Source organism: Podarcis raffonei, chromosome 15 (assembly GCF_027172205.1).
Source record: "Podarcis raffonei isolate rPodRaf1 chromosome 15, rPodRaf1.pri, whole genome shotgun sequence".
Taxonomy (NCBI): Eukaryota; Metazoa; Chordata; class Lepidosauria; order Squamata; family Lacertidae; genus Podarcis; species Podarcis raffonei.
Genome location: NC_070616.1, coordinates 2,780,178 through 2,806,965, shown reverse-complemented (window position 1 = coordinate 2,806,965; position 26,788 = coordinate 2,780,178). Strand labels below are relative to the sequence as shown.

The following is a 26,788-nucleotide window of genomic DNA, read 5'->3' as shown; positions in this document are numbered from 1 at the left end:
ACTACAACTCCCATCATCCCTGCCCTCCTGATCCTGCTAGCTAGGGATGATGGGAGTTGTAGTCCAGCAGCAGCTGGAGACACAAGTTTGAGAAACACTAACATATTCTTTTCCACACCAGGGGGTGGAGAATCTCTGTGGCTTTCCTCCTGACATTGGACCCCAATTCCCATCAGCCCCAGCCAGCGTGCCCCGGTCGGTGGTCAGGGACGGATGGGTACTGGAGTCCCAACAGGAGGAGGAGGTTCCACACTGGCAACACGTGGAGTAGGCAAAGCAAAGCATTTGATTGTTTGCTCCACCCCTGGTTTACCAAACCCAGTTTTTCCCTGGTGTAGACTTTTTAGTCTCCCTCTGCATGATCCCTGAAGGACCAGGTGCGCAGCCTGGGAGTCATTTTGGACTCAAAGCTGTCCATGGAGGCACAGGTCAAATCTGTGTCCAGGGCAGCTGTCTACCAGCTCCATCTGGTACGTAGGCTGAGACCATATCTGCCTGCAGACTGCCTCACCAGAGTGGTGCATGCTCTGGTTATCTCCTGCTTGGACTACTGCAATGCGCTCTACATGGGGCTACCTTTGAAGGTGACCCGGAAACTACAACTAATCCAGAATGTGGCAGCTAGACCAGTGACTGGGAGCGGCCGCCGAGACCACATAACACCGGTCTTGAAAGACCTACGTTGGCTCCCAGTACGTTTCTGAGGACATTTCAAAGTGTTGGTGCTGACCTTTAAAGCCCTAAATGGCTTCGGTCCAGTATATCTGAAGGAGCGTCTCCACCCCCATCATTCTACCCGGACACTGAGGTCCAGCACCAAGGGCCTTCTGGCGGTTCCCTCACTGCGAGAAGCCAAGTTACAGGGAACCAGGCAGAGGTGGCGCCTTCCCTGTGGAACACCCTCCCACCAGATGTCAAAGAGAACAACAACTACAGTACCAGACTTTTAGAAGACATCTGAAGGCAGCCCTGTTTAGGGAAGCTTTTAATGTTTGATGTATTACAGTATTTTAATATTTTTTTGTAAGCCGCCCAGAGTGGCTGGGGAAACCCAGCCAGATGGGCGGGGTATAAATAATAAATTATTATTATTATTATTAAGACTCTCTTTTTTTAAGTTCAGAAGCAAAAATACTCTGCAGCCTTGTGACTGGCACAGCCTGGTGGCTCTGCAATCTCTTTGTCCCTCGTTCCTGCCTTTACAAATTTGCACCTTGCAGCAAACTGTTGATTCAGAGGCTGGCTTTCCCTCCCTCTCTGGTGATTCATTCCCGGTGAGAGCAAGGACCTTGGTACAGATGGCTGATTCTCTCTCCCCCCCCCCATCGCTTTTTTTGTCTCCTAGCAACAACTCGAGGAAGAATCTGCAAAGCCCCCTGAGCCGGAGAGACCCGTCTCCCCTCCCCCTGTGGAACAGAAGCACCGCAGCATCGTCCAGATTATTTATGATGAGAATCGGGTAACACTTGCTTCTCTCACCCCCCTTTTTAAAGTCTCTTTTATATTTGACGCGGGGATTTGTACCGGGCACCAGTTCTTACTTGTGCCCGCGAGAGAGAGGATTCCCGTGTTTGCATGTTGTGATGAGCTGGGGTTGGTGGCCTAGTGTGCTTTCATTTCGCATGCCAATTGACTGCACCTTCCCTGGGATGAGCGAACCCGGAATCCGCCAGTTCCTATGAATGTCTGAACCCAGAAGTGAGGGTTGTTGCTGGTCTTTTTAGCCTCATGGCTTGGATTTTTGAGCAAGTGCCTTGAGTTCCACCCCCTCTGGCCCCACCTCTTCCCTCCCTCTGAGAGATGGAAAGAGAGGATGTGGATGCAGAAACACACTTTGCTTTCCCAGAGCCTGGTCCAGGAGAATTAATCCGAACTTTTGAAAGCACGTAGAGCAGAAAGAGGAAGTGGGAAAGAGAGCCGCTCTTCCAACTTCCTCCTTCAGCTCTATGTGCTTTTCAAGGGAGAGAAAGGCAAACCTTATAAGTATGAGGAAGGGGTCTGTGAGTGGGGAGTGGCAACCCCTGGCTCCCTAACAAGCCAGGATCCCTAACAAACTGCGGTTTGTTGTTGGGCTATGTTGCACTCCTGCTTTCGCTAGGCTAGTGAGTTTTGTGCTGCACCAGAGACTGCCTTGTTTTCTATGGTGAGAGCCAGAGTGGTGTAGTGGTTAAGAGCGGTAGACTCGTAATCTGGTGAACCAGGTTCGCTTCCCTGCTCCTCCACATGCAGCTGCTGGGTGACCTTGGGCCAGTCACACTTCTCTGAAGTCTCTCAGCCCCACTCACCTCACAGAGTGTTTGTTGTGGGGGAGGAAGGGAAAGGGAAAGGTTAGCTGCTTTGAGACTCCTTTGGATAGTGATAAAGCAGGATATCAAATCCAAACTTTTCTTCTTCTTCTTCTATGGAACAAGGTTGTCTTCATGAGTTCCCAAGAGTAAGTGCACCCTGTGTACGGTGGTACCTCGGGTTAAGTACTTAATTCGTTCTGGAGGTCTGTTCTTAACCTGAAACTGTTCTTAACCTGAAGCACCACTTTAGCTAATGGTTGCCATGCTGCTACTGCGCGATTTCTGTTCTCATCCTGAAGCAAAGTTCTGAACCCGAGGGTACTATTTCTGGGTTAGCGGAGTCTGTAACCTGAAGCGTCTGTAACCCGAGGTACCGCTGTATATAGCAGAAATCATTTCTTTATTCCAAGTTCAGCTTTGCAAGAGCTTGCAGGGCAACATTTTGAAGCAAGCTTTAAGCTTTCATTTACAAAGCACGTGGCCAGAGTTCCACAAGTTTGGGGCTCGCTCAGAGCTGAACAGTGGTACCTCGGGTTACAAACACCTCGGGTTACAAACCCTTCAGGTTACAAACTCCGCTAACCCAGAAGTTGTACCTTGGGTTGCAAACTTTGCCCCTGGATGAGAATGGAAATCGCGTGGCGGCGGCATTAGGCCCCATTAGCGAAAGCGCACCTTAGGTTAAGAACAGTTTCGGGTTAAGAACGGACCTCTGGAACGAATTAAGTTCGTAACCCGAGGTACCACTGTAAAAAGGTGTATTTGTTGGGACTTTCCCCTCCCATCAGTTCACTATAATAAGACTAATAAGAATGATAGATAAATTTTGCTTTTAGGAAGATGCAGTCCTCCAGATGTTGCTGGACTCCAGCTCCCATCAGCCCCTGCCAGCTCAGCCATTGGTCAGGGATCTGGTAGGCTACATTTGTAGGGAGGGACACAGGTTCCTCACCCCTGGTATATTCCAGAGGCTTTTTAAGCACCGGTCAGCCAGGTCCTCCAGTGCCCAACTCTTTTCTGGTATCTTTCCGAGCAAGGAAAGTGTGTTGTCATCCCAGGATATAGCGTAATCCTGTGGTTCCCTAACTTTTTGGGTGCACGACCCCCTTGGTTCCATAAACTGATCCCCATTGTCCCCTGCCCTGCCTCGTAAAAAGCATTATTTAAATAGCGGTTTGCATGACCCACTAAGGTAAAGGGACCCCTGACCATTAGGTCCAGTCGTGACCGACTCTGGGGTTGCGGCGCTGATCTCACTTTATTGACAGAGGGAGCCAGTGTACAGCTTCCGGGTCGTGTGGCCAGGAGGACTAAGCCGCTTCTGGCGAACCAGAGCAGCGCACGGAAATGCCATTTACCTCCCCGCCGGAGCGGTACCTATTTATCTACTTGCACTGACGTGCTTTCGAACTGCTAGGTTGGCAGGAGCTTTGACCGAGCAACGGGAGCTCACCCCGTCGCGGGGATTCGAACCGCCGACCTTCTGATTGGCAAGTCCTAGGCTCTGTGGTTTAACCCACAGCGCCACCCGCGTCCCCGATAAGGAACATAATAGCACAATAAAATTCAAAACAGTCACAATTAACTGCACATTGATTCAAAATCCAATTAGAACTATTTAGTTTAATTAAGTCATCATAATTGGTGTACTCAGTCCAGTGACACCAGCTTTTTAAAGTCCGAGAGGCATTTAAACCTCAAGCACCCCATTGCCTCTTAGTGGCCCCCCATGCAATCCCACCGCCCCCTAGGGAGCTGTGCTGCCCACTTTGAGATCCACTGGCGTAATCCATTCCACGTTTGCTAGTCCCCTGAGGGGCAGGTGGGCCATGAAGCCCCTTCCCCGGACATTCCACCCAGCCTCCTCTCTGACTGCTTTAACTGAGGGTGCCCCCCGATCTTTTGAGCACAGCCGTGGGAACTGTGCTCTGTGTCTGTTGCCAAACTCCTGCCTGATGCAACATGGTGATGGCGACACTGAATGTACACAGGCCTGGCTGTAACGTGTGTGTGTGTGTGTGTGTGTGTGTGTGAGAGAGAGAGAGAGAGAGAGGGAGAGAGAGAGAGCTATCTCTATTCTCCCTGTTGTGCAACCGAGAGCCATTTCCATGGAGAAGAATGCGGTCAAAGAGGAAGGCGAGGTCAGCGCGAATAACCTCCGTTTCAGCTGGAAAGTTCAGCTGGTCTTGGGGGAGGGATATTTTGGCCAGGACGCAAGGCCTTCAAATTCGGATCCCAAAGCTCTTTGGATACCAAGCAAACCCCTGAGTCCAAGTGCAAGTATCCAAGCAGCCTCCTGGCCCTTCAGGCATGGTAGACCTTTAATGTCCGTCTCCCCCTCTATCATCGTCATCAACGACAACAACAACATATTTTAGCACTGAAGCATTGAGAGGGAGCTTTGCATCTCGGTTGGGCAGGGGATAAAAGAAATAGGAAACACATCCCCCACCAGGGCAGAAATGGAACTGGGTTTGGGATGGACAACCCTCCTTAGAAAATATTTTTGCTCTCAGAATGTTGTGTGAAATGTTTCCTTAATATGTGTGTGTGTGTGTGTGTGTGTGTTTGTATCTATCTATATATTTATATGTTTGTGTGTGTGTATTTTCTCTTAAGTGCCCCAGTGCTATGACTTGCTATAAGGGACAGATAGAAGGAGGGGGCGTGTGTGTGTTTGTTTATAGACAGCTATCTATATCCATTTAAACCTGTGTGGGTGTACATGTCTATCTATCCATAGAAACTTATCTGTGTGTAAACATAATCGATATCTATCAAAATCTGTGGGTGGGTGCCCACATCTATCTACCCATAGAGAACTCTCCGTGTAGACCCACCTTATCTGTTGAAACTGTGTATTTCCATACACATCTATCCATAGAAACCTCTTTCTGTGTGTAAGCCCATCTATTTATATTGAAACCTCTCTCTGTGTGTGTACACCTCTGCCTATCCGTAGAAACCCCTGGTGTGTGTGTACACCATGGGTAGGCAAACTAGGGGCCTGGGGCCGGATCCGGCCCAATCGCCTTCTAAATCCGGCCCGCGGACGGTCCGGGAATCAGCGTGTTTTTACATGAGTAGAATGTGTTCTTTTATTTAAAATGCATCTCTGGGTTATTTGTGGGGCATAGTTCATTCGTCCCCCTCAAAATATAGTCCGGCCCCCCACAAGGTCTGAGGGACAGTGGACTGGCCCCCTGCTGAAAAAGCTTGCTGACCGCTGTCCTAGAATCATGGAGTCCATATGGGAGCTAAACCAGCTGAGCTCTCCAGGCATATTTCTGCTGAATCAGCCCATTGATCGGCATTGTCTAAACTGATTGGCAGGTGCTGTCCAGGATTTCAGGCCGGACTTGCCTTTTCCCAGTTTTGCCTGGCAATTGTGGGAACTGAACCTGGGGCCTGACTCAGACCAAGGTGGCTTCTTGTGTTCCTGCTTCAAACCTTTATTCGGAACAATGAGGACTAGGATCTTGCTTTGCTTTTATGGTGTATATCTGTATCCATTTATTGAAACGTGTGTACATATCTCCGTCTACATACATGGGTGTATATATATCACTTTGCTGATTTTCTGGGCTATCCAATGATGCCTTTTTTCTCCCCAACCTGGTTTTGCAGAAAAAGGCCGAAGAAGCCCACAAGATCTTCGAAGGCCTCGGCCCCAAAGTCGAACTGGTGAGCAGCCCGATAACTTTTGTGTCTCTTTCTCAAACTTGCTTTTAGCTCTTCCAGCGCAGGGGTGGGGATTCTCATAGAATCATAGAGTTGGAAGAGACCACAAGGGCCATCGAGTCCAACCCCCTGCCAAGCAGGAAACACCATCAGAGCACTCCTGACATATGGTTGTCAAGCCTCTGCTTAAAGACCTCCAAAGAAGGAGACTCCACCACACTCCTTGGCAGCAAATTCCACTGCCGAACAGCTCTTACTGTCAGGAAGTTCTTCCTAATGTTTAGGTGGAATCTTCTTTCTAGTAGTTTGGATCCATTGCTCCGTGTCCGCTTCTCTGGAGCAGCAGAAAACAACCTTTCTCCCTCCTCTATGTGACATCCTTTTATATATTTGAACATGGCTATCATATCACCCCTTAACCTCCTCTTCTCCAGGCTAAACATGCCCAGCTCCCTTAGCTGTTCCTCATAAGGCATCATTTCCAGACCTTTGACCATTTTGGTTGCCCTCCTCTGGACACGTTCCAGTTTGTCAGTGTCCTTCTTGAACTGCGGTGCCCAGAACTGGACACAGTACTCCAGGTGAGGTCTGACCAGAGCAGAATACAGTGGCACTATTACTTCCCTTGATCTAGATGCTATACTCCTATTGATGCAGCCCAGAATTGCATTGGCTTTTTTAGCTGCCGCGTCACACTGTTGGCTCATGTCAAGTTTGTGGTCAACCAAGACTCCTAGATCCCTTTCACATGTACTGCTCTCAAGCCAGGTGTCACCCATCTTGTATTTGTGCCTCTCATTTTTTTTGCCCAAGTGCAATACTTTACATTTCTCCCTGTTAAAATTCATCTTGTTTGTTTTGGCCCAGTTCTCCAATCTGTCAAGGTCGTTTTGAAGTGTGATCCTGTCCTCTGGGGTCCTCTCCCCACAGTTTCTTGGGCCCCGCTTCCCAGTGAGTTGGGAGCTCTCCAGATCTGGGAGGGCACTGAGTGTCTTGATGGGTCGTGAACTTCCTTTGAACTGGAACGCCCTGGCCCAGCTTTCTAGGGCGGGCGGGTGTTCCTGGCTGTGCTGGCTTTGTGCCTGCCACACGTGCGTGGCAGTGCTTGAAATGCCCTCTTAGTGAGGTTTGCTATTAAACAAAAAAAATCTTGCCCTGATGTGTTCTGTGCTGTGGCTTTGGCTTTGCAAGGGGTTGGGCCAGACAACCCTTTGGACCCCACCCGACGCTACAGTTCCACGATTCCTTGTGCTTCTTACCTTGTTTTCTTTCCACCCCCTGCTTCGCAGCCGCTCTACAACCAGCCGTCGGACACAAAGGTGTACCATGAAAACATCAAAACGTAAGTTCCTCGCATCACCACCAACATGATGGTTCCCCAGCCTGGATGGCTTTGAAAGACGGTTGGACTCTTGTATATGCAACTGAGAGATGGATAGTGAGAAGTCCTTTTTACTCACTTCTCTCTCTTTTTAAGAAATCTTTCTTTTCCTTTTCATTCCTTTAATAAAGTGGTACCTTGGTTCTCAAACTTAATCCATTCCAGAACCAAAGCATTTCAAAACCAAGGCACACTTTCCCATAGAAAGTAATGCAAAAACAGATGAATCCGTTCCAGACTTTTAAAAACAATCCCTAAAACAGCCGTTTAACATGAATTTAACCGTGTTAAATTTAAAATTTAGCCATGGATCCATAAACTGAAAGCAGTAAGCAATGTACTGCAGTCACACAATCAGTCCATCAGTAGCTCCACACAGCCACAAAAACAAAACAAAAAAGAGCCGCAAAATTAATAGCAAAAAAGGACAGATCGCAGCGTAACACTCAAATCGGAAGCGTAACACTCAAAACGGAGCACATTTGGCTTCCGGAAAAAGTTCACAAACCAGATCACTCACTTCTGGGTTTGCAGTGTTTGGGTTCCGAGTTGTTTGAGTACCAAGGCGTTTGAGAACCAAGGTACCACTAATTAATAATAAAAATAATTTTTTTATTTATACCCCGCCCTCCCCGGCCAAGACTGGGCTCAGGGCGGCTAACACCAAATATAAAATACAGTAATTTTTTTTTTTAAAAAAACAGTTGATTAAAATACAGGTCCTGTATTCTTATCTTTTGGCTCTCTTTACTTTTCCTGCTCTGCTCTGGTCTTTTGTATTTTGTGTGGTCCTCTGCATGTTAAGGAGCAGAGGAAGGTGATGGTTCGTTGAGAAAGGGAAGGGAGGATCTCCCGGGGTGGGAGGATGGAAAGAGAAAGGAAAGCTCCCAGGTGGGCCCACCCTTCTCTGTGTGGGACAAGTCAAGATTTACCTGTGAAAGATGACTTTGTATTCCTCCCCTTCTCTTTTTTCTTGGTTTTTGTTTAGTTTGGGGGTTTTGTTGTTGTAAAGACTTTAAAAAAAGAGGATTGGACAAATTCATGGAGGAGAATAAAGCTCTCCAGAGCTACGCGGGGCTGCCCTTGATGCTGTCCCAGAAACTCCAGTGGGTGCAGAATGCTGCAGCGAGGATCCTCACGGGGTCCCTGCCATGGGAACATATTCACCCAGTGCTTTTCCAGCTGCACTGGCTCCCGGTGGAGTACAGGGTCAGATTTAAGGTGCTGCTTTTGACCTTTAAAGCCCTTCGCGGCCTAGGACCCTCGTACCTACGGGACCGCCTCTCCCGGTCTGCCCCACGGAGGACCTTAAGGTCCATAAACAGCAACACCCTAGAGGTCCCGGGCCCTAAGGAAGTCAGATTAGCCTCAACCAGAGCCAGGGCCTTCTCAACACTGGCTCTAGCCTGGTGGAACGCTCTGCCTCATGAGACCAGGGCCCTGCGGGATCTGATTTCTTTCCGCAGGGCCTGTAAGACAGAGTTGTTCCACCTGGCCTTTGGCTTGGAATCAACTTGATCCATTTCCCCTCTTTCCTTTTTCCTTTTCCTTCTGTGATGGAACTCCTATTTGGGGACTTCCCTGGCTTTTTTCTGGCCCATGTAGGACCACTCTGGATAGTTGGCCTTGGTGAAGACTTGACATTTTCATCCCAAAAAGTTTTTGATTTGAGTTTCTACTGAAATGAGGCTGCATTTTAATGTTGTACTTTAATCTTGTTTTTAAGTTGTATTTTAATCAATTGTTTTTATACCTGGTGTTAGCCGCCCTGAGCCCGGTCTTGGCTGGGGAGGGCGGGGTATAAATAACATTTATTATTATTATTTTTTATTATTATTATTATTATTATTATTATTATTATTATTACCAGCTACAATGGCTATGCTCTGCCTCTGAATATTTCCAGTTGCTGGAAAGCGCAGCGGGAGAGAGTGTTTAGATCCTGCTGGCAGGCCACTTTGAGAACAGGATACAGTGGTACCTTGGGTTACATACGCTTCAGGTTACATACGCTTCAGGTTACAGACTCCGCTAACCTCAGGTTAAGAACTTTGCTTCAGGATGAGAACAGAAATTGTGCTCCGGCAGCGTGGCGGCAGCAGGAGGCCCCATTAGCTAAAGTGGTGCTTCAGGTTAAGAACAGTTTCAGGTTAAGAACGGACCTCAGGAACGAATTAAGTACTTAACCCGAGGTACCACTGTACTGGACTAGATGTGCTACTGGCCTGATCCAGCTAGAGGCAGGATATCTCTGAATCCTAGTTGCTAGGGACCGCAAATTGGGATGTCCCTCTTGCAGGCTTCCCATGGGAGCGTGTGCCTCTGGTTGCCCCCTGCGAAGACGGGATGCTGGACTCAGTGGGCCCCCTTTGGCCAGATCCAGCAGCCAAGCTCTCTTCTTATGCCCTTCATGCTCTTTTTTTCTTAGGAACCAAGTCATGAGAAAAAAACTGATCCTCTTTTTCAAGAGAAGGAATCATGCCAGGAAACAGAGGGTATGGATCTATTTATTTGCTTATGTTTTGTCCTCCTGCACATAAATTATTGGGAGCTTGTTGTTAGCACAGGCTGTCTTTTCCCTCCCCTTAAAACGCACCCCAAAACTCGCTGTCATTCGTCAGTTACGAGGGTATTTGTTTTGGTGCTGAGAGTTGTCCTTTATACACAAAGCAGCACACGTCATTCACCTACCTATAAGTGGGCATAGGTGGCAAATACCCAAACCTTACAGATGGCTCTCCTTTCTGGGCTCAAAACTCAGCACCCCAAGCCCCACAGGTAAGAGAAATGCCCCTAAATATGGAAGCTATTAAATTTGGGTGTGAATAAGCTGACTGTGACATTAAGACATGCTAGCTCACTCGATGAAATAAAAAATGAATGGAATTTAGCTACACTAGGATGCATCAAAAAGGGTGTGTTTTGCATGAGAAGTGCCTACGAAATTACCAACCATTTGATTTTGTGTGTTCTTTGTTAAAAACGAAACAGAGCTCTGATTGAGCACCAGTGAAGCTGAAACAGGGCAAAATTAGGCGGCTTGGTGCATTTCTGGTTTGCACATAATGCTAAACTGTGGATTATTAAACTATATTAAATCATGACTTAGCATTATGTGAGAACCCAGATCAGTACCTTAATTATGGTTTGTCAGCTTGTTTTAAGATTAATCATTAGCCAAGGATTTGTATCTGGCTTATAAACTTTAGTTGGTATTAACCATAGCTTAGCATTACGTGGAAACACGGACCTGCTCCTTAACCATGGTTAAGGAGCCATCACCAAATATACAGAGCCATGGGTGAACAGCGGCGAAAAATTCGAGCTGCTGTCAAGGATCACCTGTTCTCCCTGATGCTTTTAAGTATCCTGTGATGTGACAAACCCAGGTTTAAGTGATGGGCTCCAAGGTGCCTCAGTTTTAATGATGGTTTACGCTAACCATGGTTTAGCAGTATTTGTGAACCAGGTCTGTATGCCCTGCTGAAGCCGCCATCTTTTCAGTTTCGTGTCACGCAGTGGCATTCTAGCGTTGTGCGAGAGAGAGCTTTTTTTAATCCAGAAATTGGGGGGGCCGGGGCTGTGTGTGGAATTAACCAGGAGCAGAAAATCTGTCAGCGTTACGATCAGCTGATGGAAGCCTGGGAGAAGAAAGTGGACCGCATAGAGAACAACCCCCGCCGGAAGGCAAAGGAGAGCAAGACCCGCGAGTATTATGAGAAGCAGTTCCCCGAAATCCGGAAGCAGAGGGAGCAGCAGGAGCGGTTTCAGAGGTAAACGGGAGTTCTGGTCCAAATGGTCTGGGAGGGCACCAGGCTGGCAAAGGCCGATCTGTGTGGCCTTCTGATTTCCCCCAACAGCACCTGGGTGGTGCCTCCCGAGTGGGACATTGATCAGAGGGCCATATCACAGAGTGGTGCAGGAGAGGCAGTGTGGTGCAGTGGTTAGCGTGCTGGACTAGGACCTGGGAGACCAGGGTTCAAATCCCCCTACTCAGCCAGGAAGCTCAGTTGGTGATCTCGGGCCAGTCACTCACTCTCAGCCCAAACTCCCTCACAGGCTCGTCGAGGACAAAATGAAGAGGAGAACCACGTCCGCCACCTTCAGCTCCTCGGAGGAAAGGTGGGTTGCAAATGCGATGAATGAAATAGTGAATTCCGTTGGGGATTCCTTCTGCCTGTTTTGTGATTCCTCTCCTCCTCTCCTTTTAAAAGCCACCTTAAAAGGAAGAGGCCACCCCACACACATCCTACGGTGGTGCAAATTTCACATGTCAGTTTGGGGCTCTCTGAAATGGGCTCAGGCCTCCTTCCCCGGGCTGGATCAAAATGTTTTGCAGTTGCATCAACATTGTGTTAGGATAGCCTTCTTTACCACCCTTGAGAGCAGCAGGCTGTCAGGGGTTTCAAAGCAGGCCACACAGCACATTCATCTCTACCCTCCAAAATCTTGTCGCTGTTCCTTGTCCCTCCATTATCTGCCACCTGAGGCGGCTGCTTTACTCTGCCTCATGGTAGGACCGCCCCTCTTGCTGCTGATAAGGTGATCCTCAGTTCTCTTCTTATCCAGTCATGGCCAACTCTGGGGTTGCGGCGCTCATCTCGCTTTATTGGCCGAGGGAGCCGGCGTACAGCTTCCGGGTCATGTGGCCAGCATGACTAAGCCGCTTCTGGCCAACCAGAGCAGCGCACGGAAACGCCGTTTACCTTCCCACCAGAGCGGTACCTATTTATCTACTTGCACTTTAACGTGCTTTCAAACTGCTAGGGAGCTCGCCTGCTGCGGGGATTCGAACCGCCGACCTTCTGATCGGCAAGTCCTAGGCTCTGTGGTTTAACCCACAACGCCACCCGCGTCCCCTATTTATATGTAGGAGAGAGCTAAAAAAAACAACCTTTTCCTCACATCTTTTGCCAAAGCTAGCATGCGTTCTGTCCCGTCCGGCCCTGAAGAGGCTGGCTGACCACACCTCACCCTGATATTGCCAATTGTTTTCCTGTTCTCAGAAAAAAGCTACTTTTTTCTTTTCATTTTGGTTTCCCTTTCTGTTGTTGTTGTTGTTGCACCCCCAGGGTGGGGCAGAGAGGGACTGGACTTTCGGCGACCATCGCCCGGAGTGAGCACGAAATCTCGGAGATAATCGACGGGCTCTCGGAACAGGAGGTGAGAACCGGGCTTCTTATTTATGTTAGAGCATCTTTACCCTTCTCTTCAGCCGAGAAGGCTCCCAGAGCGGCTTACATACGATCAAGGAAAACAAGACAGTCCCCTGCCTGCCCAGACTTACAATCTGATAAAAAACCCAAACATGACACACATAGCATCTTTGAATTTGGAAGAGGGGAGGGTGCAGTCATCTTGTACTGAGTCCCTTGCCAGATATAGTCTTACAAGCTCCATCCTCTTCTCTTTGTCAGGAGACCCCGTAGTCCCTTCCCAGAGCTATAATTGCCTTCACAGGAAACTCTGGGGATTGTAGCTCTGGGATGAGAATAGGTATACAGTGGTACCTTGGGTTAAGTACTTAATTCGTTCCGGAGGTCCGTTCTTAACCTGAAACTGTTCTTAACCTGAAGCACCACTTTAGCTAATGGGGCCTCCTGCTGCCGCCGCACCACTGGAGCACAATTTCTGTTCTCATCCTGAAACAAAGTTCTCAACCTGAAGCACTATTTCTGGGTTAGCGGAGTCTGTAACCTGAAGCGTATGTAACCCGAGGTACCACTGTACTAACAACTCTCAGCCTCCTTAACAAACTACACTTCCCAGGAGTCTTTGGGAGAAGCCTTGAATGATTAAAGTGATCTCGTAGTGTTTTAACTGTATGGGTGTGAATGTGCCCTTAGCTGGGCCTTTGGCCTGACCCAAGTGGGCTCTTCTGAGGTAGGCTAGTCAGAGGGGGGCTTTGTGGGTCGAGACGGGTCTGGCCCAGACCAACGCAGCAAGCCTTATGGCTGGGACATTCTTACGTGTGTGAACATGGATTCGAATCCTGAAGTCCAGCGTGGTGCACACATCCCATAACCTGTGCTTTCTATAGCCTGATCTTACGCCATGTCCAGCACAGCATGTTTTCCCTGTCCTAATGTGGATTTTCTTACAGCATTGGCAAACCCCTTAAATCATCTGCAGCAAAGGGTAGCTTTTCATGAACAAGCACCACCATCTTCCCTGTTTCTACTTCTTCTTCTTCTTCTTCTTCTTCTTCTTCTTCTTCTTCTTCTTCTTCTTCTTCTTCTTCTGTACTTGTAACTAAAGAAGTCCAAGATGTAACCGCAAGACACCCCCTCCCCCCCTTTTTAAAAAGCAATTTTGGCTCTGTCTTGGCTGACTTGGGGGGTCCATTACTTGTAAACAGAAACTTCACTATAAAATTTCTGTGTGTTTTTTTCCTTCTCCGGTCTTGCAGAATAACGAGAAGCAAATGCGCCAGCTCTCGGTCATTCCTCCCATGATGTTTGACGCGGAACAGAGGCGGGTGAAGTTCATAAACATGAACGGGCTGATGGAGGACCCCATGAAAATCTACAAGGACCGGCAGTTCATGAACGTCTGGACAGACCACGAGAAGGAGATCTTTAAAGAAAAGTACTTTTATTTATATTGTGTGGGGTTTTTAAGGGTGTGCGTTGCACAGTAGAACAATCTGTTGCATGGCGTCAAACTAGGGCCAGTAAAAGGCAAGCGATGGTCTAATTCAGGAATGAGGAATCTGTGACCCTCCTGTGGACTACAGCTCCCATCATCCTTGACCGTTAGATGGGGCTAATGGGGCTTGGGAGTCCCAGCAACACTGGGAGGGATAAAGGTTCCCCATCCCTGAACTGGACCATCACTTGCTTTTACTTCCCCTCCATCACTTGGCCTCAGTGCCCCTAGATACCTCCAGCATAAACTTTACCTACTTTTAAATCAGGGATGGGTAACCTGTTCACCTCCAGGTGTTGCTGGACTACAGCTCCCATCATTCTTGATGGTTGGTAGGGTTGAACGGGGCAGATGGGAATTGTATATTATTAGGACCCCTGGACAGTTAAGCCCAGTCAAATTCGACTATGGGGTGCGGCGCTCATCTCCGCTTTTAGGCCGAGGGAGCTGGCGTTTGTCCGCAGACAGCTTTCTGGGTCATGTGTCCAGCATGACTAAACCGCTTCTGGCGCATGGAACACCATGATGAGTGCCAGAGTGCATGGAAACGCCATTTACCTTCCCGCCGTAGCTGTGCCTATTTATCTACTTGCACTGGTATGTTTTTGAACAGCTAGGTTGGCAGGAGCTGGAAAAGAGCAACGGGAGTTCACCCCGTCACAGGGATTTGAACTGCCAAACTTGTGATCGGCAAGCCCAAGAGGCTCAGTGGTTTAGACCACAGTGCCACCCACGTCCCTGAGTGTATATATTATTAAGTCAGCTTCAAACCAATGCTTTTGTAGCCTGTGTTGTTCTGAAGCTGGGAACAGTAATATCTTCATATGGACACAATGGAAAAACTGGTTAATTATAAGACTTCTATTTTGTTGGCTCACCCTGTGAAAGGTCTATTTGCAGGAGCAGTGGGTTCATTTCACGTAGCCGCTTATTCAGCTTAATGATTGACAAAACACAGATTGATAATAAATGCTCACAATTACTTTGGATTCAGCTGTCAGAGTTGTTTGTCTTCTGTGGTTGCCATGCAAGTGACGTATAGTTGTCAGGCTTGGTATTCAACCCTGAAATGCTCACCTTTCATTATAAAAACCAAAACAGAGGTCAGGTTTCTAGTCCTGATGGATGATGAGAGTGTAAACTTTTAGGCCCTGCAGATGATGTCCGGCAAAAGGAACGCAGAATGCTGCCTTATAATGATCCAGGCCATTAATCCATCCAGCTCAGTATTGTTTGCACTGTTCGGCAGCAGCTCTCTAGGGCTTCAGGCAAGGAAGCCTTTTCCCAGCCCTACCTGGAGATTAGGGATTGGACCAGAGATCTTTGGCATGCCAAGGGGGTAGGCACAGCCCCTCAGTTTAAAGGGCCTTTCCCACAAGATTCGAGTCCTTGTGATTCTGAATTAGAGGGCTGATTTAATAGGAACCTACACAGCTGCCTTCTGCGAAGCCAACCCATCAAGCTTAGTGTTGTCTGCACAGACCAGCAGTCTTTCACCTGGAGATGCCAGGACTCGAACCTGGGACTTTCTGCATGTGAAGCCAGGACTCTCCCACTGGGCTACGGTTAAATGCCAGTTAAATGCCAGAAGTTGACAGGGCGACCAAGCAGGGTTTCTTGAAACTGGGGCGGGGGTGCTTTGGCTATTTTGAAGCCCTCCTTTTTAATATTTGAAGTTGCCTTTAACCAGGTTGCAAAAGGGGTCTAGCAAAATGTAGCCCTGGTAACTGTGATGGTTTTAATTTTGGATGGCAGAACATGAGGTTTTCTCTGTGTGTTTTCCTCCCCGTCAGATTTGTCCAGCATCCTAAGAACTTTGGCCTAATTGCTTCCTACTTAGAAAGAAAGGTGAGGTGCATTTTTGGTTTTTTGTGATGGAATGTGCACTTAATTCTCAAGATGGCTTCTTAAGTGGTTTGCACTTGCAAACTATGCCTGATTAAAATTCTCTACAACAAATATTCACACAAGCCACACTTTGGCTAAAGGCACCTGCAGTGTGTAGCATTATGTGTGACCCAGGCTAATGTAATTCCCTCACTTCTAAGCCCGGGTCTTCATAATTGACGGTGAGAGCATTTACATGGCGTATCCCACTGAGGGTCCGTAAGTTAAGCAAATCTTTCCATTTCAGAATGTTCCAGACTGTGTCTTGTATTATTATTTGACCAAGAAAAATGAGAACTACAAGGCCCTTGTGCGAAGGAACTACGGCAAGCGGCGGGGAAGGAACCAGGTGCGTTGCGTTGAGTGTTACGACCCGCTCGTTTTCTCACGACTGAAAAAGGCAATTTTAAAATTATTATTATCTTACAAATATATATATATCTATGTAATTTTCTATGCAAAGTTTTGTGGGGCGCTGTTTTTAAAGAAGTTTCCCCCACCCCAAATGTACTGATGGCTTGGGCAAAGGGTTTTTCCTTGGATTAAAACGGGAGACTTCACTGTTGTACTAAGAAAAAATCTCTCTCTCTCTCTCTCTCTCTCTCTCTCTCTCTCTCACACACACACACACACACACACAGACAGACACACACACAGCGAGAAATGCCCTTGCCCTTCCTCCCTGTGGGTTCCCCAGGGGTGTCTGCTTGGCTTGTGTGTGTTTGTGTCAAAGGGTACTGGACTAGATGGGCCTTTGGCCCTGACCTAGCAGGACTCTCCTCCTCTCGTTTTGGAGTCTAACCTCATCGACAATGGGGTAGCCAAACTGAGCCTCTGTGTGCCAGGGCAGTCTACCTCCAGTTACCAAATGACGAGTGCAGCAGCACCACAGGGCTGTCGGTCTCCTTGCCCTGCTTGGGGGCTTCGTGGAGGCATCTGATGGGCCAATGTGAGAACAGAATGCAGGACTAGACAGGCCGGTGGCCTGATCTAGCTGTAGGGCTCTTAAGTTCTGACGCGCACAAACTTACTCACCCCTCTTATATTCTTACAAACATACACACTTCTTCTTGTAAGTACCAGGCATGGCCCAGTAAATTCTCCCTCCTGTTCCTCCTTTCCCCCAACCATTTGGGACCTGGGAATCTTCTGGAATCCCCCTCTGCTTATCTGATGTGACGCAGGCTGGAACACAGAGTCCCAGTAATTCTCTCCCACCCCTCTTGGGATGATGTTTCTGCTTGTACATTGGCGGCGAGAACAAGGAGTCAATGGATCTGACCCGTTAACTTTCCAAGGAACATTTTCTGGCCAGCCTTTCCCCAATCTGGTTTCCCTCCGGCTCTTTTAGGGACAAACTAAACAGGGACATAGGAAATGACCGTGTACAAGTCTAGTTCACAGTGACCGGCAGAGGCTCTCCGCGGTTTCAGGCAGTTTGTAGAGCGTGAGACTCTTAATCAGGGTTGTGGATTCAGTACTCACATTGGGGCAAAAAGTTGCGTGTCAAGACCCCGCAACCACCCCCTCATAAAGAATAAGACACCAGGACACAGATATTATGTTAATGTTATTGGGCAAATCTTGGCCACAACTTTATTGATTACAGACTGTGAGCAGTATTGGCTTAGGCATTGAATGGACCCGACTATATCTGACTCCTGCCCGCTGCGCAGGAAGTCTGGTAAGGGTAAATCACCAGAAGGGGGAGCCCCGTTGATGCAGACCAACTCAAGCTCCTCCAGATGTTCCCGTCAGAGTTGTGTCATGGCCCTAGCCCCGCCCCGGGCTTCGGACAAGATCCACACCTCCGGATTCCTTTAACAGAATACCCTTAAGCTTGGAGGGGCAGGTGATAGCCACACCTCCCCTCCCCCATCATAAGGGCAAACAATGCCTAGCCGCAAAACCGTACAAGTTGTGACGTTTGCTACGAGGTAGGTGAAAACCAAATGGCCCCATGCCAGTTTGCCAAGTGGCGACCAACCGAGGTCCATAGCAAGGCCAATTAAACCTGAAAATTAGGGAGGGAGGGCGGGAGTTTAAAGCAGCGAGCCAAGAGGAAGTCCTCCTGCTCGTGCCACTCTTTAAATTGTTCCCGGCCACGCCCTCCAGCCACCGGATTGGCCGGATGGCGCTGACGTGGCCGGGATCCCCCCCCCTCCCAGGCAATGTGGGACTTCGTCCCCCCACCCCGGAGGAGAGAGGGGGTGGCCACACGGTCCACCGCAACTCCTCCCCCAGGTAAGTGGAGCGGATTTCCTGCATTGCAGAGGGGTTGGACTACGTGATTCTTGTGGTCCCTCCGAACTCTACAATTCTATGGTCCCATGTGGGTTTCTCCCATCCCCACTTGGAGATTCTGGGGATGGAAGCTGTGTAATAATAATAATAATAATAATAATAATAATAATAATAATAATACCTTTATTGTCAACCTGTATACAATGAAATTAAATGAGCCTTCCCCCCCCCCACTCAATCTCTTCTCGAACAACACACCACCTCGCAAGTCACTTTCGCTGTTATTTTCCATTCAACAGCCTAACAGCCCATGGATAGAAGCTATTTTTTAACCTGTTGGTACGGCTGATTGTACTTCGATATCTCCTGCCCAAGGGTAGAAGATGAAAGAGGTGATGGCCGGGGTGTGAGTCATCCCTGAGAATTTTTCTCGCTCTCCTGAGGCAACGATCCCTTGCGATGTCATCTGGCGGACTCAAGGGACAGCCCGTGATATCATGTGCTGTATTCACCACCCTCTGTAGAGACTTTCTGTCCGTGGCTGTCAGGCCAGCATACCACACTGTGATACAACAACAATAATAATAATAATAAATTATTTATACCCCGCCCTTCCCGGTTCAGAAAACCAGGGCGGCTAACTGAAAGGAAACTTTCTATTGTGGATCGGTAAAAGGAGTTCACCAGTTGTTGTTTAACATCAGGGTCTTGCGAAAGAATAATGTTGGGCCTTTCTGACCACCTATGTTGATTTTCCAAGTGATTTTCCTTGCTAAGGTAAACTCCCAGGAATTTAAAGGAGGAGACTCTCTCCACACAACCCCCCCCCCCCGATATACAACAGGGCAGGTTCCCCTCTCTTCCTCTGAAAAAGCCAAGTTTCCAGTCCTCTTGGTTCTGAATTAAGGTCTGATTTTAAAAGGAACATAGGACTCTGCCTTATACTGAGTCGGACATTGGCCCACCTAGCTCAGTGTTGTCTGCACTGACTGGCAGAGGGTGTCTCCTAGCCCCACCTGGAGACGCAGGGGATTGAACCTGGGAACTTCCTTCAGGCAAAGTGTGTGCTCTGCCACTGAGCTACGGCCGGAGGTGCATGTGGAAGAGCAGTGATCGCTCATCAGCTTCACTCCCTCTGGCTGAAACTGTTTGGGGTCAGGAGGTTGGGGCCATGGTTGTGGATCCAAGACAGCACTGTGTAGAAAAATTGTTGTTTGGGGCTCCGGGAAATCTCTGAATAGCTGTCAATCGCCCGTTGATGTTTTTAGGGGTGTTTTAGCAGTGATTTGAAAATGGAGTGTGTTCAGCCACAAGGTTTTGGGTTTCTTGCTGGCTTGCGTTGTCCCCATCTGCAGAGAATTGTGAGAAAATGGTTGTGTCGATAGAAGCCTGATCTCGACTCTCCAACACAGGGTGGATTTGATTTAAATCAAATCGATTTAAATCACGATTTAAATCACTAGTCAGTAAGACTTGATTTAAATCATTTTATATTATTGCTGGTATAATCTTAATATTTACAACCAGATGAAGGTTTCATTTCTGGAGTAATAAATTTTCAGAGCAGTTTTTACAGTTATATAAAAAATTACTGACTTGGTTATACTATTGGAAATACATTGACAGATAATTATGAAATTATTGTGAGGTTTAAGAAGTTAACTGTTTACATTTGGACAACTTTTCTGCTGTACTTTATTGGAAGGAGAAAAAGAATCATTTCCTTAATAACAATTGAAACAATTTATTTAACTAAAACAGTAACATTATAGCATATGTATCCATGTTTGTTAACTGATGTGGGATATTTTTGGGAGAAGAAAAGGCTTAGGGGTAAACCCTACACCAGGAATGTCCAACAGGTCGATCGCTATCTAGCGGACAATCCCCGGGAGGTTTAGGTAGATCGCAGTCGATCGCTGGGTCCTCCATCCGTTCCCCGCCCTCTAGATCGCTAGAACGGAAGAAGGAACTCTCACTGTTTCATTAGCGATTTCTTGGCAAGGTATATTTCTCTTTTACTCCTTTCCCCTGATTCCCCTCCAAAAGTGTGATTTTCCTCCACAGAAAAAAGCTCAACAACTTTGACCTGAAACCCCCCTCCCAAAAAAAGGGGGTAGATCACTGCGAGTTTTTAATTGTGTGAGTAAATCGCAGTCTCTTGGAAGTTGGTCATCCCTGCCCTACACAAATCCAGATTGGAGCCTCTTAGTTGGCTCCTTAATACTCCTCCTTCCTGCAACTCCTGCAAGCAAGCTGTTGCCAGACGTCTTGCTTTGCTTTCCCTCGAGTCCAGTTTTTTTATTCTCATTGACAGTCTTGTTTTAATCTGCAAAAGCAAAGGTCCCACCTGTTCCATATCAAAGATGCTGCCTTGGTTCCGGTATGTTTCCACAGCAGGCAGTGGAAATGAAAACACCAGCTTTTTCTCTCCTAACAATGAGTCATTATTCGTCCCCTTTCTTAAAAAAGGGAAAGTCACTGTGCACTTCCTGCAGGATCTCAAAATGACCTCTAGATTGTTTTATTTATTTAATAGGCAAGCATTAAAAAATTAATATTGGCTAGCAGATTTCGGGTGGTTAAAACTTAATTATAACAGCTTCATCTCACTTACCTGAAAGGCCTCCTCTTTCTCTACAGCTAAGATTTTGCTTGTTCCACCACATCCAAAACTCAATTTGTTTGTGTCCCAGCAACATCCCTGGGGGAGGGCCTTCTCTGTGGCAGCCCCTAAGTTGTGGTCACAAAGAGGTACATCTGACACCTTCATTATACAGTTTCCAGTGAATGCTGAAGACACAGTCTTTATCCTGGTCTTTGGCACTTGAGGTTTCTATTTTTAGGACCAACCTGCTCTCTGCGATTTTAAGTTGTTCTAAACAATATTGTGTTTAAAGTTTTGTAACCCACCCCAGGAGGCTGAAGGGTGGGCAAACAATATCCATGCAGTAATAGATAGATAAGGCAGATTGACAATATGCAAAGACCAAAATCGACGACAGGTAGCTGTTTCTGCATCCAAGTAACTATCCTCATTGGTTTACTGATTGCCTTCTAAACCACCATCTCAAGGCAGTTAACAGGAAAGAGCAGTGCTTTTTTTATGGGGAGACGCAGGGATACGCATACCCCTTAAAAAATTGTGAATCTTTGTACTTCTGTCCATTTACTGTGTTTATTTCCCCCGATTTGAACTATAAAATGGTGATTTTCTCGAGCCAAAATGAGAGTACCCCTAAACGTGTGTTTTTTAGAAAAAAAAGCACTGTGAAAGAGTATTAAAAACATAGAAATAGGGACTGAAACCCTGACAAGTCAACACTCGTGGTCTTGGCTGATAAATCCTTGGGAATCGCCCTGCTCTGTGCTTGCGACATTCAGACGTGCAGAGGCAGAAATCAGTTTAAAATCCTGGGCCCGGCCTCCAGATGTGCAGAGGAGGAAACGCAACCTCAGATTCTCCTCTCCGTTTTCCTTTTGCATCCTTTTTTGGAGCGCTTGGTCTGCCGCTCGACCGGCCTGGGGTGGCGGGGGAGAGACCCTTCCTTGCTGTCCCTAGTTGACACAGTTCCCAGCACGAGCCGCCGTCCCTCGTGGACCGGGCCCCCCTCCCCTCCCTCCCCCTGTCCGCACGCGTGTCCCTCCTTGCAGCAGCTGGTTCAGCCGGGCGATCTGACTAGACAGAAACGCCTGGTGCTCCTGTGACGGCCAATCAAGGCTGCGCTCGGCGCAGGGATTACCTCGTGTGACCCCGGTCGAGATTAGAAGCTGGCATGTGTGGCCAGCCAGCTCTCCTCCCTGCTTAGGTGCTTTGCTTTTTCCTTTGTTTTTTAAGTGACCAGGATGACACCGTGAGATTCTCTTTCTTTCTTTCTTTCTTTCTTTCTTTCTTTCTTTCTTTCTTTCTTTCTCTCTTCTTCCCCTTTCCCCCTGGAATATAAAAGTTGGGCAGTCTTCCCCTCTTTAAATTTAGGGGGGAGGCGCTGCCAACAAGTTTGCCTCCCCCCGTGTCATTTGAGCCGTTGGAAACTTGGCCCGATTTTTTTTCCCTTTGACCCCCACGCCTAACACAGACCGGTATCTCCCTTCTCCGGGCTGTGGATAATTTAAAAAAACAAACCAAAGCCCTTTTTATTTTTAAGCGAGAGTCAAGCATGCAGGTACGTCGAACCGCGAAGCCTCAGCCGACCGAAGGTTTGTGTTCCCAGAACTTGCCTTTTGCTTCTCTTCCATCCGCCTGATAAGCCGACTTTTAAAATCTCGTTAGCCGGTTTATTTTTAAAACGGGGGGGGGACGTGGGGGGAAAGAGAGGTTTAAAATTAGGAAGCGGGTGATTAGCTCTGTCTAATTTTTGTGTGTTGCTGTGGGGGGGGAAGAGAAGGGACTCCCCCCCCCCCGTGACTTTGTAAAGTTAACCCTTTACATCTAGGGCTGTTGTGACTTGGTGACAAGTGGGAGCATGGCAAAGGACACCCCCCCACCGGTTTTTTAATTTAAACCTTGTTAAAGAAACACTTGGGATAGCCAGTTAATGCCGTAAACGCTTTGGCGTCGTAGCCGTAAGCAAGGCTTGTGGGGTCTACTGTGTGCATGTGTTTTTAAGAGTGTCACTTTGAGTTTTAAAGCGTTTCAAAGGTAATCTCATTTTCACTCTAAAAATAACTTTGGGGCTTTTCTCCCCCTGCCTCTGCCTTAACTGTAATAAAGATATCTGTTGCTTAGGCTTAAGGAAGGTTTTGTTGTTGTTGTTGTTGTTTTGGAAATTATTAAGTAGCCTGCATGTGCGATTTTTAAAAATATATTTAAAGCACCTTTTTTTTTTTCAAAAAATGAACCTTTAGAAACAATCATTTAATATGCAGTCTTTTTCTTATGTCTGGCTCTTAACTCCCCATTTCTTTTCCAAATTGGGGCCAGCCTCCAAGGCTTTTTGGTGCCTGGTTGGAGATGCAAAATTTTGCCCAACTCCCCCCAGCACCCACAAATGAGGGCCTGATCTACTATGTTCCTTTACACACACCCCTCCTCTCCCCGGCAGGTCTGCCAGAATATTTATGTATTGCCTTTCTTTCCCACCTTTTTCTCCAAGGAGCTCAAGGTGGTTTCATGGTTCTCCCCCTCCCCATTTAATCCCCACAACGACCCTGCGAGGTAGCTTAGGCTGAGAGAGGCAGTGTGACTGGCCTAGAACCACCCAGTGAGCTTCATGGCTGAGTGGAGATTCGAAACCTGGTCTTTCCCATGCCCTAGTCCTATATATAATTTAACCCATGGGTTTGATCTGCCTTCCTTGCTCCCTTCCAGCTCAACCTGCCCTTCACGGTCCCAAAATCGCCCCTCATTGCGGCTGATGGGGGCCTGTTTTAACCACCTGCTTTGTTGATTTGGAAGCTCCTGGCAGCAGCACCAAACCTCCCTTCGGCAGGAGTCAGGAACGCTGTGTCTCATTCCTCCAGCTGCCCTGTCCCAGCCAAGATGCTTTCTGCAAGAGTTTGCTTCTCTCTTAAATTTAGTAAACAACCCCCCCTCCTCCTCTTTGCTTGAGTATGTGTGTTCCCTGGCACATCTGGGGGCACTGCGTGACTATTTATGTTGGCAAACCCGTCGGACTCTTCTGAATAGACCACGCAGGCCAGGACTTTTTCCGGGGTCTTCTTGCACACCAGAAACACAATCCAGTTTCTGCCATGCGCACACTCGACCCGCTGCTCTCTCTAAATATTCCTTGAGTGTTTTAGAATCGGAACAGCTGACTTCCAGTGACTGAGGCTGTTCTCTCTGAGTGCATATGAAGGGAAAGACCTAAGTTGCAATGAAGAGTACTTCTCTCTCTCTATATATATATTTATATGAATTTTTTTTAACATATCATTTCCAACAGTCGATTTAACACATTTTCTTATCTTATACAATGTTTTCGACTTCCATCGGCCACATCTGAAGATTTTTCAATCTTTATCACTTTTATCTACATTTCTTAATTTCTCTATTACTTTGGTCGTTTAACTAATAACTCTCTTCATAGTCTTCATTGCAATATTTCGCCCAATCCTCCTTACAAAACTTCTTGCAATCACAATGAAGAGTACTTCTCCCTCCCTCCCCCCTGTCCCCCCCCCCAGGAAAAGTTATATAAATGCTGGCTTTGCCCAGCAATCGATTTAAGGCCGTCACTTCTTATATCCTATCCTCAAAAGAAGCCAGCGTAGTGTGTAAACTGAGGTTGCCTCGTTTCTCCCCTCCTGCTTCACCCCTCGCAACAACCCAGCGAGGTAGGATAGGCCAAGAGGGGATGAGCAGCCTTGAGATGGACTCAGGCGCCGAGCCAGGGAGGTGGGCTTGGAAGTCTCCCTGGTTGGAGCCCTCGCCTCTCATCCAGGGGTTGGGGAGGCTGTGGCCCTCCTGCAAATATGACTGGACTCCCAACTGCCATCAATCCCGAGGCAGTCAGGGATGATGGGAGTTGTAGTTTGGCAACATGCAGGAGACAACTGTTTCCTTGCCCCTAGGCCAAAGTGGTAGAGTTGATTCCTACAGCGGGGACAGAGAGAGAGGGAGAGGCCACAGAGAAGGAAATGGCTAGAGCAGCCTTCCTCTCAACGTCTTGCCCTCCAGATGCTTTGGAATGCAACTTGCATCATTCTGACCATTGGCTGGAGTTGACGGGAGTTTGACAGCACCGGGTTTGTGGGGAGAGACTGGGCAGGATCTGCGTTCTGCGGTCAGGTGTTGGGCTTAGGGTCATGTTTGGCTTTTTTGAATAACAGCTGGCCGCACCATACAGGAAACTGATGGGGGAATTTTAAAAGGTTGCGCTGTGTGTATGGGAAGTGTGTATGAATATTTCGGAGTCAGGGAGAGAGAAATCAAAGCTCCACCTCCGAAAGGGAAAAATCAAAGATCTGCCTAAAGTGGTATCATATAGGGCAGGCATAGGCAAACTTGGCCCTCCAGATGTTTTTGGGACTACAACTCCCATCATCCCTAGCTAACAGGACCAGTGGTCAGGGATGATGGGAGTTGTAGTCCCAGCTGGAGGGGCGAGTTTGCCTATGCCAGATATAGGGTGACGGAAGACATTTAAGTCGGGCATCTTCTCTGCGGCAATGCCAAACCCGTGGGTCCAGAGGCGTTCTCTGTGACGGTCCACCTGGAATTTATCTGTTGCATTTATTTATTGCATTTATATCCCACCTTTTCCTCCAAGGAGCTCAAGGTGGCGTACATGGTTCCCTTCCCCTTCCTCCTCCATTAATCCCCGCGACAACCCTGTGAGGTAGGTTAGGCTGAGAGGCAGTGATTGGTCACATGCAGTGAGAGCTTTATGGCCAGGATTTGAACCCTAGTCTCCTGAGCCCTAGTCCGACACTGACCTCTGCATCACACTGCTTTGGGCACCCTTCAGAGAGCTACATGGCCGCCTTAATATAAACCTTAGACGCCTTTCGCTGTGTCATGGCTTCCCTCCCACCAACCCATCCTGGAGTTTCCGCTTAGTTTCGCCACGGGGGCTAAGCATTCTCCCTGCAGATCCCAAGCCTTATGCCAGATTGGTCCATCTGGCCCGATATTGTCTGCACTGACTGGCAGCGGCACATTCCTAGCCCTCCCTGGAGACGCTGCTCCCAAAACCATTGCAGGCAAACAACATCTTTTTGAAGCCAGATTCGGCCTATAGTATGAGGCTGTTCTGCTAGAGGGGCAAGAATGTGTATCAAGAGGGTACTATTGACTCTCCTCTTTCCTCTCCTTACCGTTAATACTTTTCTTCATTTATGGAACCCAGAAGCCAAAATTTCATTTAGCTCAATCCCCAGCTCTGCATGTAACTAGCCACTTTCCAGATCCCCTAGAGCAGAGCTTTCCTAACTGTGTGTCAGATTAGTATTGGCTGCAGTGTGCAGGTGTGTCGTGCGAACGCTCTCCACGCTTCTCCCGGGGCTGGAAAAGGGTTAGTTTAACCTCCGGTTTGCTAGTAAAACTGAATTACTGTGTCGCGAATTGATAAAAAGTGTGTCACCAACAGGAAAAGTTTGGAAAGCTCTGCCCCAAAGTAACAATAGCCTATAGGTGACTAGGCAAAATAACCCTTTGTAAATTTGCATTATGGTTGCTTCTCTTTCATCCAGGCTGTGAATGTCACTTCACGTGGGAATCTTAAGATTTGTATGAGTAATTCTACCCTCTTGTTGTGGCAGTATTTGTGAGGTTTCCTCATGTGGGAATATTTCATGGGATGGTCCCAATTCTCATTCATTCTCCTCTCTCTTTCTTTCTCAAATGCCTGGTGTAAGTGAACATGCGGTTGCATCTCTGATTTGTTGGGCGGGGGGGGGGGGGCAAGAGGATTTTAGCTGGGGCGCTTGCGATCTCCCAGACCCGATCCTGCCGCTGCTGCTGGCTGTATCCCCGTTGTGTAATTCCGATTCGTTCCATTTCAGCAAATCCCACGTCCTTCTCAAGAAGAAAAAGTCGAGGAAAAAATAGAGGAGGAGAAGGCCGAGAAAACTGAGAAAAAAGAGGAAGAGAAAAGAGATGAAGTGGAAAAGGACGAGAAGGAAGAATCCAAGTGAGTCGTGTCGCGAGAAGCCCTAGTTCTGCACCAAGGGGTGGCGGCGGAGGGGGGAGCAGGCAGGGGGAGGTCAGTTTAGGCGC

At 47.8% G+C, this 26,788-nt stretch overlaps 1 protein-coding gene across 3 annotated transcripts in view; it reads left to right on the top strand.

Annotated features, from left to right (window-relative positions):
* Window positions 1-26,788, top strand: part of NCOR1 (nuclear receptor corepressor 1) — a 113,236-nt gene that overhangs the window by 29,672 nt on the left and 56,776 nt on the right. For 2 of the 3 annotated variants that reach the window (XM_053367617.1, XM_053367615.1), the window contains exons 6-16: window positions 1,346-1,459; window positions 5,916-5,972; window positions 7,259-7,311; window positions 9,779-9,845; window positions 10,951-11,123; window positions 11,410-11,472; window positions 12,423-12,513; window positions 13,760-13,938; window positions 15,792-15,846; window positions 16,133-16,285; window positions 26,575-26,702. In XM_053367617.1, the coding sequence (XP_053223592.1) occupies window positions 1,346-1,459; window positions 5,916-5,972; window positions 7,259-7,311; window positions 9,779-9,845; window positions 10,951-11,123; window positions 11,410-11,472; window positions 12,423-12,513; window positions 13,760-13,938; window positions 15,792-15,846; window positions 16,133-16,285; window positions 26,575-26,702 (1,133 nt within the window). The remainder of the gene's footprint in view (window positions 1-1,345; window positions 1,460-5,915; window positions 5,973-7,258; window positions 7,312-9,778; window positions 9,846-10,950; window positions 11,124-11,409; window positions 11,473-12,422; window positions 12,514-13,759; window positions 13,939-15,791; window positions 15,847-16,132; window positions 16,286-26,574; window positions 26,703-26,788) is intronic. The other variant, XM_053367616.1, reaches the window with a different exon arrangement.